General features: G+C 53.7%; 2 protein-coding genes and 1 long non-coding RNA gene across 13 annotated transcripts; 2 read left to right on the forward strand and 1 right to left on the reverse strand.

The window, feature by feature from the left end:
* The first annotated feature begins 230 nt into the window (after positions 1-230).
* COMMD4 (COMM domain containing 4) lies at positions 231-5637 on the forward strand. The gene is made up of 8 exons (XM_019750978.2): positions 231-377; positions 3626-3697; positions 3904-3969; positions 4178-4217; positions 4484-4603; positions 4702-4782; positions 5111-5287; positions 5372-5637. Exons 1-8 carry the CDS (start codon positions 375-377, stop codon positions 5410-5412), a joined length of 600 nt encoding a protein of 199 aa, XP_019606537.1. The 5' UTR covers positions 231-374; the 3' UTR covers positions 5413-5637.
* Positions 3002-10850, reverse strand: LOC141570641 (uncharacterized). Its single transcript, XR_012494879.1, has 2 exons — positions 10027-10850; positions 3002-8772 (listed from the first exon to the last, which is right to left on the reverse strand). It is a non-coding gene; the product is annotated as an uncharacterized LOC141570641 (long non-coding RNA).
* A 497-nt stretch (positions 10851-11347) lies between these two features.
* NEIL1 (nei like DNA glycosylase 1) lies at positions 11348-18342 on the forward strand. 11 transcript variants are annotated; one of them, XM_074328304.1, is made up of 11 exons: positions 11853-12113; positions 13411-13568; positions 13722-13845; positions 15636-15755; positions 15852-15915; positions 16162-16261; positions 16807-16934; positions 17310-17337; positions 17516-17577; positions 17749-17914; positions 18059-18342. In XM_074328304.1, the coding sequence occupies exons 2-11, from the start codon at positions 13412-13414 to the stop codon at positions 18127-18129; spliced, it is 1020 nt and encodes a 339-aa protein (XP_074184405.1). In that variant the 5' UTR covers positions 11853-12113; position 13411; the 3' UTR covers positions 18130-18342. The 11 variants fall into 11 exon arrangements, with proteins under 11 accessions (XP_019606528.2, XP_019606529.2, XP_019606527.2 ...); XM_019750969.2 differs by lacking the exon at positions 11853-12113 and adding an exon at positions 11348-11809 and having other exon boundaries at positions 13411-13845; XM_019750970.2 differs by lacking the exon at positions 11853-12113 and adding an exon at positions 11348-11786 and having other exon boundaries at positions 13411-13845.
* Positions 18343-18362: the final 20 nt, after the last annotated feature.

The following is an 18362-nucleotide window of genomic DNA, read 5'->3' on the forward strand; positions in this document are numbered from 1 at the left end:
AGCGGTGGAGACCGTGGAAATGACCCGAGTGACCCTCCTAAGGGCATTACTCTTAAGTGCCAGACCCGGCTCCGGGGCTCCTGCTCTCTTAACTAGAACAGATTAAATGGCTTCCGCTCCCTGTTTTCTACTGCTTTGGGTCCCTCGGTTAAACGGGTTGTTGCCGGTCATTTCCGGGGAGGGTTTCTGGGGAGACCGAGAAGGGCCTCTGGCATTTCGCCCCGTGGCAGCTCCGGGAAGCACGACCAGATCCCGCCCCGCGGAGGAGGCCCCGCCCCGCCCGAGGAGGCCACGCCTTAGCGTCACGTGACCGCCGTCTCAGCTGACCCCGAGCGACAGGAAGGAGAAAGTCCCAGGCCGGGCTTTCTGGCGCGATGGTGAGGGCTGAGGAAGGGGATGCGAGGCTGGGGGTGCTGGGCGGGCAGGGCAGGAGCCCCCAGATCTCGTCGCTGCCCCTGCGGCAGGGTGGGGCGCGGGTGCGAGCAGAGGGGACGCCTCCCTGGCCGCTTGGCAAACAGCGTTGGTGCAGTCGCGCGGGCCCAGGGGCTGGGACAGAAAAGGCCCCGCCACCCACCTCGCAGCCGGGTAGGCAGGGCAGGCGGCGGCCTGGGAGTCCGGGAGCTTCCTTGGCAGGAAGGAAGGGCCCCCTGCCCCGCCGGGCAGAAACGGGCTCGTCCGGAGCGGCAGTCCTGTCAGGGCTTGCCTGGCCCCGAGAGGACCCCTCAAAGGTGCCCACTTCCCAACCCTCCTGTGGGACTTGGACAAGAACTTGCTTAGAATTAGGCGTAGTCTCACTTTTCACTGTTAAGAAGCCCCTTCTCTCTGGCTCCCAGAGCCAGAGGAGTAGGTTTTGGGTTGGAAACTCATCCATCCATTCATTCCTTCAACAGCTTTTGAGTACCCACTGTACACCGTGCCCTGTTCCAGCACTGGGACTTCGGCTGCAGGAGGGAAGGGCAAAGTGGGAGGCTTCGTTTGGCATTCCTAGTTAAGACTTGAGGGGAAGGGATCTAAGTGCCTTTGAGCTAGTGTTTTAGGAAGGCTTCCTGAGGGCCGGGGGCAGGGAAGAAAGCTGGCTCTGCAGTGCGGTTTGTGTAGCAGGGGTTGGGAGGGACGGAGGGTGGGGACTATAGCTTCAGATGGAATAGCATGATCAAAGATGTCAGGGGATAGAGAGCATGGCCCCTAGAAATGGATGCATTTCCCCTAGCTGGAAGAATATAGCTGGAGGTTAGTGAAATATGAGCCTGGACGGGTAAGCAAAGACCAAAGCTTGCTTGGTCTTGAGAGCCACGTAAGGGAGTTTGGACTTTGAGACGAGGGCACTGGGAAACATCCTTTTGGCCGACTTGTGGAGGGAACAAGAGAGAGCAGAGAGCCCAGGCTGGGGCAGCAGACTCCCAGAAGATGGTGGTGACCTGAGTTAGGGTGGAGAGAGTGCAGAAAGAATTGGGGAGAGTCAGCAGGGTTCAGGAACTAAATGCATGAAGGAAAAGGAGAGGGAGGTGTCTGGGTTTGGTTCCCAGATGATGGTGGTCGGTGGGGTGGGAAGGGCATCAGTTACTTTGATGCACGTGGAGTGAGGTGTCTGTGGGCCACCAGATGCACCTGGCTAGGTCCAGATTTAAGGCTCTGGAGCTCAGGAGAGAATCTACAATGGCAATGATAAGTTTGGGAGTCATCAGCACAAAGGTGATCGTCAGATCCTAAAAAATATGTAACCTGTCTCAACGGAAATCTGAATTGGGAAGAGACAGCCTAGGACAGAGCCTAGAGAAATGCCAGCATTTTAAGAAATTATACAAGGAACACATTCTTGTGATAAAGAATGTAAATAATGCAGAGGTAGCAGAAGTCAGGGGACCATGAACGTAGGAAAAACTATATATTTTAATTTTCACTAAATTTCAAACTGAAGTGTAGTATTTCTTTTAATTATGAATGCCAGCAACAAACCCCAGGATTATTAGCAGCACCTCTGGCTTTGCCACTAATAGACATCAGATACTGTCATCTCACATCACAGCTGTTGGCATTGCTATGTAGTGTGTGTGTGCTCATCATTTCTAATTACTATGGCTGTTAGACTTGAAACATAGCATATCACCAATTTGTTTTGAAGATTTTGATAACTTAGTTTCCTTTGTAATCCTGTGTATTTTGTGCATGTAAAATCATTGAGAAAGGCCTAGAGACTCCACCAGATGCATCCATGGCACACAAAGGTTAAAAACCCTTGAAATAGAGAAAGAAGTACAAGGCTGTCCTGAACACTCTGTCACCTTCCCAGCAGTCCTAGTCCACTGTCCCAAAGTAGTGACAGCAGGCTGTCTGCAGAGATCATCCCTGGGGTCTGGGAAAGGCAGGTGAGCCAGCCAATGAGACCGAGGCCAGGCCTGGGGGAGCAGTCTGGAAGAGTATGCTACTTCAGGAAGGATGGGTGCGTGTCAGATGCCGCCGAGTTAAGGAAGGGGACCCTGGATTTAGTGATGAGTCATTTGTGACCGTGGCTAGAGGACTTCACTGGAGGCCCACGTAGAAGCCCCAGCAGTGGGATCAGGTGTGGTCGGGGGATAGAAAGGAGCAGGAGGGCTGGAGGTGGAAGGGCGGTGGGGCAGGTCTAGTGGCGGATAAGGTGAACGGTGAGGCCAGGTAGAGGACACGGAGTTGCCAGGCTCCACTGAGGGGCCAGTCGATTCAGGAGGACATGGATTTGCCATACCCTCTGTTTGCAGCATTTGTGCCCAGCAACTGGAAGCAGTCCAGGTAGAGGTGTAGAAAAGTGGACATGTGCATTACTGTGGGTTAGTCTTGCCAGGCAAACAGGACAAAGACAGTTGATCAGGGCAATGCAGGATATTGGCAAGAAATGATTGACAGGGTGGGTCTGCATTCTGATAGAGAAGACAGAACTCACATAAATAACAAAATGTGACATATGTGGTGATAATTGCTGTGGAGATCAAGAAAGAAGGGACTAGAGTATGATGGTAAAGAGCGATTTCATTTTTTTAACCATTTTATTGAGAACAACACATATGTAAATGTTCAATAATGTTGACATGTATGTGCTCATGAGAACATTCCCAGGATCAAGATGAGGAACATATCCACTGGCCCCAAAAGTTCCTTGTGCAAGGGGCAGAGAAGGCCCCTCGGAAGAGGTGTTGTTTGAGCAGAGACCTGAGTGAGCTGAGAGAGAGCAAGCAAGCCACAGGGACGTGGCGGAGTGTGCCTGGTGTCACTGAGGAAAAGCAGGGAGGCCATGGTGGCTGGAGCCGGCCGGGAAAGGAGGAGGGGCGAGAGGTCCCTGGCAGCGAGGCCGCGGCCTTTGCTTTGTTCTGTGCTGAACCCCAGCACTTCCAGTGGGATCTGTCATAGAAAGGCAGCCAGTCGATGTTTGCTGAGCAGATCAATGCCTGGGGCAGCGGTCAGACAGAAAGGCTGGGTGCGGCAGGGTGGGTGAGGGAGAGAGGGTTCTCTACAGAGCTCAGTGGTCAGGGAGAACAAGTGGCTAGAGGGCATCCATCCTGGACAGAGCAGGGTCCTTGAGGAGCGGTAATGTGGGGGACCCCTGGCCCACCTCAGCCCCTCTCGCCTGACTGCCTGCCTCACTCCCATGCAGAGGTTCCGGTTCTGTGGAGATCTGGACTGTCCCGACTGGGTCCTGGCGGAGATCAGCACACTTGCCAAGATTGTTGAGTGCACAGGGTCCTCTTGGGGGCAGGGGGTGGAGGCTCTGGGAATGGAGGGTGGAGAGGTCACTGGAGGGTGAGAGGTCAGTCTCTCAGCCCATCCTCGCATGCTGTGTGATGGTCATGTGGCTGGCCCTCTCTGAGCCAGCCCCCCAGCATGGAGGGGTGTGGTGGGCCAGTCTGGCTGATGTAAGGCCTTCCCCTCCAGTCCTCTGTGAAGCTGAGGCTGCTGTGCAGCCAGGTGCTGAAGGAGCTTCTGGGACAGGGGATTGATGTGAGTGCCTGGCCCAGCACCCCACTGTCCCCCGACTCTTTGAACCTCCCCCCCTGCCCTGAAAGTGCACCAGCCCCAGGGAGGTGGGTGATGAGCCTCCAGCCCTGCCTGGGTATCTCCCATCCCAACCACAGGGTCCAGGCTGAGGGGATGGGGGGCGGCTAGCGAGTGGGGTCTAGTAGCCCCTGAGGGCCGCCTTTCCCCACAGTACGAGAAGATCCTGAAGCTCACAGCTGACGCCAGGTTTGGTGAGTACCCCACCGAGTCTGCAGACCTTTGGACAACTCTGGGTCCTCGGCCTGGGGCCGGCACAGAGGCCCCTCCTCCCAGCAGCCCGCCCTGATCCACCTGCCTCGGCAGAGAAACCTGAGGAGGAGAAAGGTGTTGGCAGTCCTGTCCCCAGGGTCCTGCCGGCAGTAGCAGCGCTCGTGGCTCAGGGAGGCCTGGGGACAGTAGGGCAACAAGGACACGGCTCGGTCCAGTGACACCCCTGCCCCGCCATGGGTCCCCCCAGAGTCTGGCGACGTGAAGGCCACGGTGGCAGTGCTGAACTTCATCCTGTCCAGTGCGGCCAAGCACAGCGTGGACGGCGAGTCCTTGTCCAGTGAACTACAGCAGCTGGGGCTGCCTAAAGGTAGGGACGCGGGCAGGCCGGTGGGTGAGCCCTCCCTGGGCCAGGAGCCTGAGGCCTGCCCTCTGAGCGGCCCAGCCCCCACTTTCACTCTGCCCCAGAGCACGCGGCCAGCCTGTGTCGCTGTTACGAGGAGAAGCAAAGCCCTCTGCAGGAGCATCTGCGAGCCGGCAGCCTGCGCGGTGAGGGTGGCGCGCCTGTGCGGTGAGGGTGGTGAGGGTGGCGCGCACCAGAGGGAATCTGGGCTCCGTTCTTCAAGGGAATGTAGATGGGGAGCACTTGTCCTCAGAAGTTACCCATGATCACACACCACAGAGCCGGGCCTGCGGACTCCAGCTAGGCTTCTTTCCTCTGGGGTCCGCTGTGGATAATTTGAGCTCCCAGTTAATGAGCACCTGCCCTGGGTCAGAGGTGAAAGGGAGAAGAGCTTCCAAAGGTCACACAGCCTGGAAGGCTTGAGGGCTGTCTGGCCTGACTCCCTGGTCCTGAGAGCCCCACCCCATGTCGCAGTGAACAGGCTGGCCGGCGTGGGCTGGCGGGTAGACTACACCCTGAGCTCCAGCCTGCTGCGCTCCGTGGAAGAGCCCTTAGTACACCTGCGGCTGGAGGTGGCAGCTGCCCCGGGTGCCCCAGCCCAGCCTGTTGCCATGTCCCTTTCAGCAGACAAGTTCCAGGTCCTCCTGACAGGTAAGGCTCATATATCTGGAGGGGTCCGGGGCCCTCCCAGGTCCCACCTGACTGCTGCCCACCTGCCTACCTCTTCCCCTGCAGAACTCAAGCAGGCCCAGACCCTGATGAGCTCCCTGGGCTGAGGAGAAGAGTCTGGGGCCGCGTGGAGCTGCCCTACCTATGTTGAGTCGCTGCCCTTTGAATCTCTCTTCAGGACCCTGGGGGCCTGTCTCCTGTATCTCCGGGTTCCCACCTGAGAATTCAGCATAGGGGCCCTCAGGACTTTCCCAGTATTGCCTTCCTTCCCCCATGAAAGACACTTGTCAGTGGTTTTCTCGAGCAAGAAGAATAAACAGAAGTGTAAAGGAGTGTGTGCTAGGTTTCTTTTAGGTTCAGATCAAAGCTTTTGTGAGAGACATCAAGTAACATACGGACTTTCCTGGCCATCACTCGTTTTCTCTTTTCAACTGCTGACTGAGGCAGGTCAGGGGTGAGGCAGATGGAGGACCAAAATGTAACAGCCTGTCTGTAAATGGGAAAGTCAGGGTTCTCTTGGCTCACCCAGTCCTGTGATGCTCTTGGCTCTGCCCTGAGTGGCCTTGTCCTTACAGCAAGCGGTGGCCCCAAAGCCAGATGCCCCAAGTAGAGAAAGAAGAGAGCCCTTGTCTTCCTGCCATCTTTAGGAAGAGAGAAGGGCCCATGCCAGAACCACTTGTTGGCAAGAGAAATGGGGCTATGGAAGGAATATGCCCCCCCCACTCCAAATTTCATATGTTGAAGCCCTAACTCCCAATGAGATGGTTTTAGGAGGTGGGGCCTTTGGGAGGTGATTGGGGGACCCTCGTGATGGGATTGGTGCCCGTAAAAGAAGAGGAAGAGAGACTCTCTACAAGCGTGTACACATGAGAACACAGCAAGAAAACAGCTGTCTACAGGGCAGGAGATGACTAAATTTCCCAGCTGCTTGATCTTGTACTTCCAAGAATCATGGAACCATGCCAAATAGATGTCTGTTGTTGAAGCCCCCAGTCTAGGGTATTTTGTTATAGCAGCCTGAGCTGACTAAGGCAGATGGCTTCCCACGACTGGCTTAGACCAACCCGGGCTCCTTGTAGAAGAGATGGAGTCCAGGGCTGGGGTGGGCAGAATACAAGCTGAGCTAGTGGGGGTGCAGAGAAGCAATCAGAGAATAGTGAGTTATGTCAGAGGGAGACATCTTGTTCCCCTGGCCAAAGACTGGACAATTTAAACATCAAAAAAGATAAGAACTGACTCTATTTGTGACTTCTGCTTCTGGAAAAATGGAGCAGATGTGCTTTTCCCTATGCCTCCACTAAGCACAGCTAAAATCCTAGGACATTGCATTGAAGAAGAAGAAGACTGAAAGGAAGAAGAGAAGACAGACTAGGATCCTCAGGACGTGAAGAACAACATAGCAAAGTATTCCTTAGATTTTCTGCTTTCTGTATGTGTCCTGGGCTGGAGAAGCCAGCCCCTTGGAAACACTGACACGGACAAAGCCCCCAAGGCCCAGGAAAGGGGCAGTCCGGCAAGACACCGTGACGGCTGTGCTTCAGCCATGCACATCGAGTGCAGCCCCTCTTCCACCTGCCCCAGAGGTCTGGCTCCCATCGGGCAGTAAGAAGGTGGTACCCCCACTCCCTCTGGCACTGTGACAGAGGAGACCTACCAAAAGAGACGGTTAAGACCCAAAGCCTCATAATACGCAAAATGTCCAGGATTCAACAAAAAAATTATACCAAGAACCAAGAAAAACTCAACTTGAATGAGAGACAACCGACACCAACACCAAAATGACTCATATGTTAGAATTCAATGCCAAGGATTTTAAAGCAGCCATCATAAAAATCCTTCAAGTCTCAGCAAAGAAATAGAAGATATAAAGAAACAGATAGAAATTTTAGAAGTAAAGCTACAATAACCAAAGTGAAAATCTCAGTGGATGGACTTAACAGCAGAAGAAAGGTCAATAGAAATTACCAATCTGAAAAACAGAGAGAAAACAGCTTGGAAAACAAACAAACAAGACAAACACACAATGAAACAGAACGCTGGGGACCTATAGGACTATAACAAAAGATTAATATTTGTGTCACCACAGAGATCAAAAGATGAAGAAAAGAAGGTGGGACAGAAAAAGTATTGAAAGAAATAATGGCTAAAAAACTCCCAAATATGGCAAAAGACATAAACTTGTAGAGTCAAGAAGCAGAATGGACCCCACACAGGTTAAACCCAAAGAAATCCATGCCACGATATATCAATCAGACTTTTGAAAACTAAAGAAAAAGTCTTGAGAACAGCAAGCTAGAAACGACACCTTGCTGAGAAGGGGGAAACAATTCGAATAACAGTGGCTTTCTCATCAGAAACTGCAGAGGCCAGAAGAAAGAGGCATGGCATTTTTCAGGCCCTGAAAGAAAAGAAGTGTCAACCCAGAATTCCGTGGCTAGGGAAAATGACCTCTGGAATAAATGGGGACATTAAGACATTCTCAGATGAAAGAGAGAATGTACTTTGTACATAACTAATATGTACAAAAAATATGTATTAGTACATAACTAGTATACTTTGTTACCAGCAGACCTAACCCCCAAATACAAAGGCTAAAGGAGGATCTCTGAACAGAAAGGAAATGATAAAAGAAGGACTCTTGGAAAGAGTAAAAATATGGATACAGTCGACTTTGCTTCTCTTGTATATTTTAAAGTATGTTCAACAGTTGAAGCAAAACTTACAACACTGTTGGATGTGGTTCTCAAGATATGTAGAGAAAATATTTAAGGTTATTATAAACAGGAGAGGGTTAAAGGGAGTTAAGGTTTATACACTTCACTCAAGTTGACAAAGTGTCGACACCAGTGAACTGTGCATACATGTATAATGTAATATAGTAAGTCCTCAATGTTGATAGGTTGTATGACTTGAACTGAAATGACATATAATTAATCCAATTTTACTATAGGCTAATTTATACAAACAAGAATTAAGTTCCTATAGCATCTCATCAGTGTTATAACGACATTGTACAAAATGTTTATTTGAGGACCCTGCTGTATGTAGAGTGACCACTTCAAAGGTTATACAATGTAACACACTCAAAACAATTTAGATTAAGTCAAACTGGAATTCTGAAAAATGTTCAGGTAGCCCAAAGGAGGGCAAGAAAAACAAAAGTGAAAAACAAAATAAAACAAGTGGCAGATAAGAGTCACAAGGAAAGCTCTAGGTCTCATCAAACATGTAACATGAGCTTTGCCTCTTGTGGCATTGCCAGGGCGCATTGATTGCCTCTTCTGAGTTAGCACAGAATCCCGTGGACACTTCTCTCATTGCTATTGTAACATTGCATTGTAACTTTGTATTTACTCATTTGCCTTTTTTACCAGCCTGAGTTTAAGGATGAAGATTGTGTTTCCATGTGTGTATTAATATATCCTCAATGCCCAGTAAATGAAGCCGGTGGGGTGGAGAGATAAGAGCTGCAACAGATTGAAAGATGTTGAATGTAAAAAATCCTTGAATCCATAAAAAAGTCTCTGCCCCCCCCCATAACCCCAAGTCAATCCTAATTTGTCACCATTGGATGTTGTTATTGAACCAAATTCTTAGTCTGAAAATTGATCATTAAAAGGAAGGAATTTAGACTTTATCCTGTCCTTTTAGTATTTCAGGATAATCAAATAGCCCTAGTCAATGCGGTAAAATTATTCTTCACAGAAAAATTCCAGCTAATGTATTAATAGAAGGAATGACAGAATTAGAAAATAACCATTTTGTGACTCCCAGTGAAACTGGGTATTTGTGTGATGCTAAATAATCACTTCACATACAGAACCAAGGCCCCTCAGCCCGTAAGAGGGTAAGCACACTTGTGCGTCCACATAGTGGAACACTACTCATCAGTAAGAAGGAACGAACTGATAAGCATAACAGCCTGGACGGATCTCACATGCATTATGCTAAGAGAAAAACACCAGACTCAAAAGGCTACATACTAAGGATTCCATTTATATATTATGGAGAAGGCAAAACTGGAGGGACAGAAACCTAGTAACCACTGGTTACCCGGAGGTAGGGTGGAAGTGTTGATTACGAAGTGCGTGGGCAAATTTGGGGGGGGGTATGGAAATGTGATCATTTGATTGTGGTGATGTATATGTGTCAAAATCATACTCCAGGGCCTGCCGGTGGCTCAGGTGGTTGGAGTGCTGTGCTCCTAATGCTGAGGTCGCTAGTTTGATTCCCACATGGACCAGTGAGCTGCGCCCTCTACAGCTAAGATTGTGAACAATGGCTCTCCCTGGAGCTGGGCTGCCGTGAGTAGCCGGAGGTTGGTGTGAGCTGTGGTGAGCTGCCGTGAGTGGCCAGCAGCCAGCGTGAGTGGCTGGTAGCCTCTGTGAGCGGCTGACCGACGACCGACTGCCTCAGCCCCGGGGGAGCGTAAGGCTCATAATATCACATGGACCAGGGAGCTGTGCCCTATACAACTAGACAGAAACAATGGGCTTGAACCAGAGTGTGTGTGTGTGTGGGGGGGGGGAGAAGGTGGAAGAAGGGGGAAAAAACAAAACAAACAAAAAAACTCGTACTCCAAAAAGGGTGAATTTCCTGTATGTAAATTTTACCTTAATTTAAACAAAAAAGTAACAAAACAAATCACCCCACAGATTAGTTAAGGCTCAGCAGGTGTGAAACATTCCTTTACAACACAGGTCTTGCTGTCACAACCTCACCTGTGATCAGTCTCAGCGTCACTGCTGTGGGACAACCAGATGTTGAGCACCTCCTATTGGGATGCAATTTGCAGTGCAGGGCAGCCTCTGGGAGACACCCTTGAATCTATGTAGCCAGTCCTTTAGCTCTGACTCCCAGTGTGCATGAAAAACTAGACAGCAACAAGCTAAGGACACATGAGAAAACATTCAGCCAAATTCAGAATGTGATGGGGCATCTCAGAGCGCAGCTGCCTTGGTCTCTTCAGAAAGGTCAGTATGGTGGAAACCAAAAAAGGAGATGAGGTGGGTGGGCAGTGGGGAGGGTGATTCCATCTACATTAAAAATGATTAGAAAGAGACATACAATCCTTGATTGGACTCTGCCTTGAAAAAACAGCTATAAATGACATTTTGGGGACAATTAGGGAAATCTGAATGTGGACTATGTGTTAGATGATATTAAGAAGTTACTGTTGGGCCAGGGAGCTGTGCTCAGTTGGTTAGAGCGCGGTGCTCATAACACCAAGGTCACCGGTTCAATCCCCACATGGGCCCCTGTGAGCTGCGTCCTCCACAACTAGATTGAATTACTTGACTTGGAGCTGAGGGTCCTGGAAAAACACAAAGTTGTTTTTAAAGTTACTGTTTACACCTGAAACTAATATAAAATAATTTGAATGTCAGCTATAATAGTCACAGGGATATAAAGTACAGGAATGTAGTCAATAATATTGTAATAACTGCAGTGTCAGATGGGTGACAGACTTACTGGAGTTATGATTGTGAGATATATAAATGTCTAAACACTATGTTTTGTACACCTGAAACTAATAAAAAAAGTTATTGTTTACCAGATGTAATAAAGGTATTGTGGCTTTGTAGGAAGTTGCTTTTTAGAGATGCATGCTGAAGTATTAGGAATGAAATCGTTGTTTACCTGAAATACATCAAACTAAATGAATTAATAGATGAGGGGGGAGGAAGCACAAGTGCTAGTACAAAGGGGGCAAATCAGGGCTACACGTCAGACTCAGGTAGGATAAAATGCAAACTCGTCACAGAGGCCTCCTGAGACCGACTTAACCCGTGTGTCTCTGCCTGTCATCGCCTCCCAGCACTCCCAGCTACAGACCTTTTACTGGCCAATTGCTTTCCTTCCCCCTTTGCACTGGTCGTCCCTCCCACCTGGCACGTTATCTTATCCCCACTCTGCTGGCTCCTTCTCAGGTCTCAGCCTATGTACAACCGCAGACAGACCATCCCCCACAAAACCATCTGATGTGGGTTCTACCTCTGGGCCCCTGTTTTTTGTTGCTTGGCTGCGCTTCCCACCCGCAGGTGGTGATGATGTTTCTGTTTATATGCCATGTCTGACTGTGCGTTGATACTAAGGGCCACCACCAGGTCCCCAGGGCCTGCATCTGTCACCCACCTGCCGTTCCCTGCGCACTTCTGCAGGCGCCTCTGACAGTAGAAACAGACAGTAGCTGCTGTTTCTGCTGGGAGTGCCGACCCTGTCACTAGCCTGGTGACTTCCGCAGCCATAGACATCCGCGACGCGGGACCTCGGACCTGACCCCAGATCCCGCCGGCGCCACCTCCTAGCCAAAGGCTTTCTCACACGCCTGAACCCCGAGCTTGGGAACCCCACCCCGAAGGCCTCTGCCCCCCTGCCGGAGGAACTACACTTCCCAGCAGACGCTGGAGCAGCGACCGCAGCTCCCGGCGTGCTCTTTGGCGCGGCTCCGCCGGCGACATTAACCCTTTAGTGGCTGCAGGTTGGCGGGGAGCCGCGTGTGGAGTAGGTGCCCCGGGGGCGGGGGACGCACCTGGGGGGTGTGCGGCAGTGCTGAGGAGGATGGGATCTGGGGGCCTTGGGGAAGAAGGGAGCCAGGGTGTGCCGAGGACAGGCAGCAGGGCGCGTTACGAGGGCTGGGGAAGCCGGCCACAGAGCGCTCGCCCCTCGCGGACTTAGGAAGCTGGACCGCCCTTTTCCCTGCGAGCGAATCTGTCGAGCGGGGCGGCCTGCGGGGTCTCTGCTCCCGCTCCCCCCATAAGAACGCAGGATATGGTGAGGCCAAAAAGGAACACCCACGGAGCCATAGGTAGGGGAGCCATACCACTATATTCTCTCTGGCGGCTCTATACTCTCACTGGAGGCTGGATCCACACCGTCCGCAAACCGCCATCCACGCTTGCCAGCCCAGCGCCATCTTCTTGCTAGCCCCCATCTGTTCTCTCTTTCCTCTTCTCCTCTCTCCTCCGTAGCCGCAGCAGTTATATCAGCGGCTAATTGGCTAACTGGCTACAGCTGACGGCCAATCAGCCACAGCTGACGGCCATCTACTACCCGAGCCAGCACTCCTCCACGTGAGGCCGAGAGCCTGTAAACTACTTTCTGGGGCTCTGTCCCCACAGAATCCTTTCGGGTGCCTGGTCCCCGGCGGCGCGGAAGTGGGGGAGAGGAAAGGAGTCTGTATCGGCCAAACTCCCCCTCTGCCCGACCTTCGATTCCGCCGCGTCGAGGAGGAGGGGAAAGGGAAGCGGGTGCGCAGGGGCAGGGAGAGGAGGTGGAGTCGGTTCTTTTCCGACCTTGGCGCTGACCTGGGCGTTCCTGTTCCACCCTAGACCTTGGCCTGGGGCTCCTAAAGACCTTCCCGGCTCCCCTGCCCTCCTTGCAGCCGCGGGTACCTTGCTCCTGCGCAGATGCACCTGGAGACACCTGCATCCCCTCCTCCTGACCTCGCTTGGGTTTTAACTCGGCCTCACTGCCAACTGACACCCTGAGCGTTAGTTTTCCCGGCTCCCTCCTCCCAGGCGGGCCCGGCTCATTCCTTCAGTGGTGTGGCAACAGTTGAGGTCGGTTCTGAGCCATGGGGTGATGAGCAAGCTGAGCTTCCACTGGGATGGGAGTAGAGGTGGAGGCAGACGACAATAAGACGATTTGGGATTTGGGAGTGCCAGGAGGGAAAGAACGTGAGTCTGGGGGAGTGCAGATGCTACCTCAGAAGAGTGTTCAGGGAGGGCAGCTCAAGTGCTCCAAGACTGAGGGGCTAGCAGGGGCAGTGTGCTAGGAGCAAGTGAGGGGGAGCCTGGGACGAAATGACATGACAGTGTGGGCCCGGGAAGGATCTGGACTTTATTCTAAAGGTAGCAACGTTCCTGGAAGGCTGAGGAAGGTGTTAACGAGCAAGGCAGTCACCCTTTCCCAGCCTGCACTCCCGCAGTGGCCTGGGCTGTCCCAGCATTTTCAAGTGGGGGCCGAGAGCTGTGGCCAGGCCAGCAAACTTTCCTGCCTGCCCCAGCTGTCCTGATCCCCTCTGATCCTCAGGCTCCGTCTCGGTAAATTCCTACCTCACAAGGTGCACACCTGGCCCAATTTGCTGTCCTCCTCTCGCACAGAATGCCCGAGGGCCCCGAGCTGCACCTGGCCAGCCGCTTTGTGAACGAGGCATGCAGAGGGCTGGTGTTCGGCGGGTGTGTGGAGAAGTCACCCATCAGCCGCAACCCTGAGGTGCCCTTTGAGAGCAGCGCCTACCACATCTCAGCGTCAGCCCGAGGCAAGGAGCTGCGCCTGACACTGAGCCCCCTGCCGGGGGCCCAGCCCTCACGGGAGCCACTGGCCCTCGTCTTCCGCTTCGGCATGTCCGGCTCCTTCCAGCTGGCGCCGGGCGATGCGCTGCCCGCCCACGCTCACCTGCGCTTTTACACAGCTCCACCCCCGCCCCGGCTCGCCCTCTGCTTCGTGGACATCCGCCGCTTCGGCCGCTGGGACATCGGGGGCGAGTGGCAGCCAGGCCGCGGGCCCTGTGTCTTGCGAGAGTACGAGCAGTTCAGGTGGGACCAGCAGCTGGTGTGATGCCCAGCTCTGGGCTCTGGGCCTGGCTCTGTCAGTGCCTGGTAGGCCCATGAGGGGCAAGTCCCAGCCCCTTCTGAGCCTCAGTCCCCTCCTCTGAGACCAAGGCAGTGTCCTTCCCTGGGGACAGCTCCCTGAGCTAATGGGTGTGAAACCCCAAAACTGATGTGGTAGGAGGTGGGGGCAAGAGGTGGGTGGGTAGGCATGCCGAGGCCCCTCACACTGCTTCCTGGGCCCTCAGGGGCTAAGAAGAAAGGTGGAGGGCTGTCACCTGGCGAAGGGAGGCTGAGCAGGAAGGAAGGGTTTCAAGGTGGTGGGGAGGGGACTGCCTAATGACATGGTTTCTGAGTCAGCTTTTGTGGTCTCCCACATTCTGCCTGCCCACTGGTCTGTCTCTCACCGTCTCTGTGACTGTCTCCTGCCCGCGGGAGGGGTTAACAGCCCTACCTGGGATGTGATACAGTCACATAAGATGGCAGTGTCAGCCACTTCCCTTCCTCTGAAGAGGAAACGTGTGTCTCTGCTTCATGCCAGGCCCTATTCTAGGTGACAGGGTACAGCAGTGATGAGGCCGGATGTGTTCCTTGCTCTCATAGAGCCCATGTTCACGCAGGGCAGGGGAAACAAGGAAACAAACTAGATAAATTCAAATAGACACATGCCTGAAGGAAAAATCTAAGAGGGAAAGAATTGAGTTTTGGCCCAGGAGGTGGGGGCATTAGGAAAGGCCACACTAGGAGGTGATATTTGAGCTGAGGCCTGGCTGAGAGCCAGCCCTGCAATGCTCTGGAGGAAAAGTATTCAAACTGGAGATCTGGCAGGTCCTCCTTTACTCGGAGCAGCTTACCTTCATGGGCCCCGAGGAGTGGCTCAGGGTGTCTCTGGTGCCACAGAAGCCACCTGACCTTCCCAGGCGTGACCCCAAGTGAAGCCCCAGGGAGACATCTGTGGTCCTGGATTCTCCTCCTGTCAGGCCACAATGTAGCTTGGCCAACTGGCTCTGAAGTTGCTTATGCATGGCGAGCATTTCAGTTGTTTCCTCGGTCCTACAGCTGGGAGTCTATAGGGATCTCCCCTCAGGGAGCTGGCCACCCAGGCTAACCTTCCACTCTTCCTTTCCCCCCAATACTCTGTCTTTGGGCCCCCTATTTCAGATGCTCTTCAGGTCCATCACTGAGTCAATCTTGTCATGACACAGTGAAGAGAGACCCATGACCCTTGAAGGTGGGGTGGAGGCTGCTGGGGTCCTCGCTTGCCAGGGTTGCCCCCCCCCCACACACACACAACCTGCTGCACAGAGCTAGTACCAGCCTCCTTGGAATCTGCAGATCTTGAGAAGAATTGACGCCACCAATGTTAATTCCCCATCTCTAACTAACCAGAAGTTCTAGAAAGGGAGCTCCAGACCACAGGCACGCCTGAGGTCCTGTGATTACCTTGCTTTCAAAAATGTCTGGAGCCTGAGGCACTCTGGTGATATACACACAACAGATACAGACTCACGTGTGTTCTCTTGAACTTGTAGCTTTTGCTTGGTATGTTTTACCTTTCATAATGAATTAAAATCCTATGTTGTTCCCATTTAACAGATAGGAAAACTGAGGTTCCCACTGTCAAAACAGCACAGAGGCTGGGGGAAGGGGAACTGGGACTCCCAATTTCCTTCCCCTGGCACTCAGGAACAGGTTCCCCCAGCTCCTCTTCCCATCCCATGGCGAGGTGGGGAATGGGAGCAGAATGGGTCTCACGTGCCCAGGCTGTGTCCCACCAGGGAGAATGTGTTACGAAACCTAGCGGACAAGGCCTTTGACCGGCCCATCTGCGAGGCTCTCTTGGACCAGAGGTTCTTCAATGGCATTGGCAACTACCTGCGGGCAGAGATTCTGTACCGGTCAGCAGGCAGGCCACGGGCACGAGGGAGGCCTGGGGTGGGCTGGTGTGCCCTGCATTCCCCACTGCTTAGCATGGCCCCCCTCCACCCACTCAGGCTGAGGATACCCCCCTTCGAGAAGGCCCGCACGGTTCTGGAGGCCCTGCAGCAGCACAAGCCGGTGAGCACGTAGCGAGGCCGGCGCACACGTGTTAGTGAGGGCTGCAGGTGGGCTGGGCCAGGTGTCTCCAGTGTGGCTCATGTAGGTCCTTTCTGGGCTTCAGGCCTCAGTTTCCCCTTCTCTACAATGTGTGCGAATGGGTTGGGGCTGAGGATAAGTCCCACCAAGCTCAGAGATGGTCTGCTCCCTGGCGTTGGCCAGCTGCCTCATGCTGACAGCCAGGCCCCGCCCCTGCCGCTTCTCCAGAGCCCGGAGCTGACCCTGAGCCAGAAGATCAGGGCCAAGCTGCAGAACCCGGACCTGCTGGAGCTGTGCCACTCAGTGCCCAAGGAAGTGGTCCAGCTGGGTGAGTCCCGGGAGGCAGAGACGCCCAACTACCTCTGCTTTGGAATACTGTAACCCCGGGACAGCTGCTGTGCCCCTCTGGGCCCGGTTCCCTGCCTGGGAAATGGAAGTTTGTAGACCCAGTTGTTGCTAAGTGGACTAGGCCTCCTCCTCATCAGGTGTCTATGTCCTCCAAGCTGCTCACAGGCAAGCGGGGCAGGATTCTTAACCCTCCTCTAGGATGGGCAAGCCATGGCCCAGAGTGGGGAAGACACCAGGCTGAGGCCACACAGCTGGAGAAGGGAGCCTTGCCTTTGCTCGGGGCCTGCTCCAAACCCTTTGGAGTGTACTTTTTCTTTTAATAATGATCCTTTGAGCCATTCTCTACTGCTCGGGTCTGCTCCTGTTCCTTTGGAGTGTACTGTCTTTTCTAATAAACTACTCTTTCACCACTTTAAAAAAAAAAAAAAAAGAAGGGAGCCTTGGCCCCTGCTCAGTCATCAGGCTCCCCCTCCTGCTTCCGCCTGAGTCTGACCTCTGACCTCTGCCTGGCTCGTCTGTCCACAGGGGGCAAGGGCTATGGTCAGGAGAGTGGGGAGGAGGACTTCGCGGCCTTTCGAGCCTGGCTGCAGTGCTATGGCATGGCGGGCATGAGCTCCCTTCGGGACCGGCACGGCCGTACCATCTGGTTCCAGGTTTGGGCCCTAATGTTCACATAGGCAGACAGAGACCCCCAAGGAGGCGGGTATGGTGGAGAGACCTGGGGTCACAGCATGGCAGGAGCTGGGGTCTCTGTCTAGGTCCCCAAGGGTCACTGTCCCTGAGAGGCTAAACCTTCCCTGTGGTATCCCCCTCCCATTCTCTGAGTCCCAGGGTCCCAGCTAGTGAAGCAGCCCAAGGCAGGGTGGCTTTGATGCTGGTTCTAACCCGGCAGGGAGTGGGGGGGATCAGAGGCTTCCAAGGGGAGGAGGTACACGGATATGGAAGGATCAGTGAGTCCTGCCTCTCCAAGGAAAAACAGCGCCCGTGCCAATCAGGCTGACCCCTGAATTCTCCCTGTCCCACTTTAGGGGGATCCTGGACCTCTGGCACCCAAAGGTGAGCTACTCCTACTCTAGGGAGCTAAGAGAGCAGAAAGGACGAGTTGCCTGCAAAGGCTACAGCAGTCCCTGGTCCCCACGCCACCCCTGGGAGTTACCCCGGAGTGGGAGGGTGGGAATCTGGAGAAAGGGCCCAAGGCGACAGGACGTGCAACCCCAGCGTCAGTATTGTGCAGGGGGCAAGTCCCGCAAGAAGAAACCCAAGGGAGCATCGCGGGATCCTGAGGACAGAATGGAGGTAGCTCCCACTGCCAACGCCTCCCTGCACTCTCCCCTGCCCTGGCCGACCTCCCACACCAGCCTTTTGGGCAGCTGGCTTCTGTTGACAATGGGGGGCAGTGGGGGGTCCTAACCCACCTCTGAACTGCTCTCTCTGAGCCCCTCAGGAACCTGTGTCTCTCCCACCCAGGACCCTCCACCTCCAAGCAAGGCCCCTTCCAGGACACGAAGGGCACGGAGAGGACATCCTGAGCAAACTACAGCCCAGCAGCCCGAGGGGACGAGCCTCCAGCAGGGCCCAGAAGTCCCCCCAGTTGCTGAGAAAGGGAAGAGGAGGGGGCAACAGGCAACATCAGGTGGGCCTTCCTCAGCACCCTCCTTTGGGGACAGAGAGGCACCACCCACAGGGGTTCTCCAGGGAATTCGGTGTGGACAAAGGAGGGAGGGGGGCTGTCAAGGCCTGGGGGCTGAGCTGCCACCTCACCTGTCCTCCCCCCCAGCCTGCCACAAACCCCAAAGCATCAAGGCTGACACCATGTCTCTGGAGCCCGAGGGCACCGTGTCGCCTTAGCAGGAGGCTCGCCCAGCTTGCACCCTCCTTCCCGCTGCCTGGCCCTGGGTCTCCGCCTGTGCCTCCCTAGGAGCAGGTGATGGCTGAAGGGGGCTGTGGCTGTTCCCTACACAACTGCGATGTTTTCCACTGTATCCCACCTCCCCCATTTTTAAACCCATGTGAAAAATGCTGTATTTTAAAAAAAAATAAGTTAATAAACTTGGAACTTCTTGGGTTGGCTGCAGAAGTCT

The sequence above is a fragment of the Rhinolophus sinicus genome, linkage group LG03 (assembly GCF_036562045.2).
Source record: "Rhinolophus sinicus isolate RSC01 linkage group LG03, ASM3656204v1, whole genome shotgun sequence".
Classification (NCBI taxonomy): domain Eukaryota; kingdom Metazoa; phylum Chordata; class Mammalia; order Chiroptera; family Rhinolophidae; genus Rhinolophus; species Rhinolophus sinicus.

Bases quoted from the DNA above. Each gene is read 5' to 3' on its own strand.
- COMMD4 (XM_019750978.2), top strand. The intron at 3,970-4,177 runs GTGAGTGCCTGG...CTTTCCCCACAG, and splicing joins TTCTGGGACAGGGGATTGAT to TACGAGAAGATCCTGAAGCT. The intron at 4,604-4,701 runs GTAGGGACGCGG...ACTCTGCCCCAG, and splicing joins GCAGCTGGGGCTGCCTAAAG to AGCACGCGGCCAGCCTGTGT.
- NEIL1 (XM_019750969.2), top strand. From the start codon at position 13,412: ATGCCCGAGGGCCCCGAGCTGCACCTGGCCAGCCGCTTTGTGAACGAG. The intron at 15,916-16,161 runs GTGAGCACGTAG...CCGCTTCTCCAG, and splicing joins CCCTGCAGCAGCACAAGCCG to AGCCCGGAGCTGACCCTGAG. The intron at 17,578-17,748 runs GTAGCTCCCACT...TCTCCCACCCAG, and splicing joins ATCCTGAGGACAGAATGGAG to GACCCTCCACCTCCAAGCAA.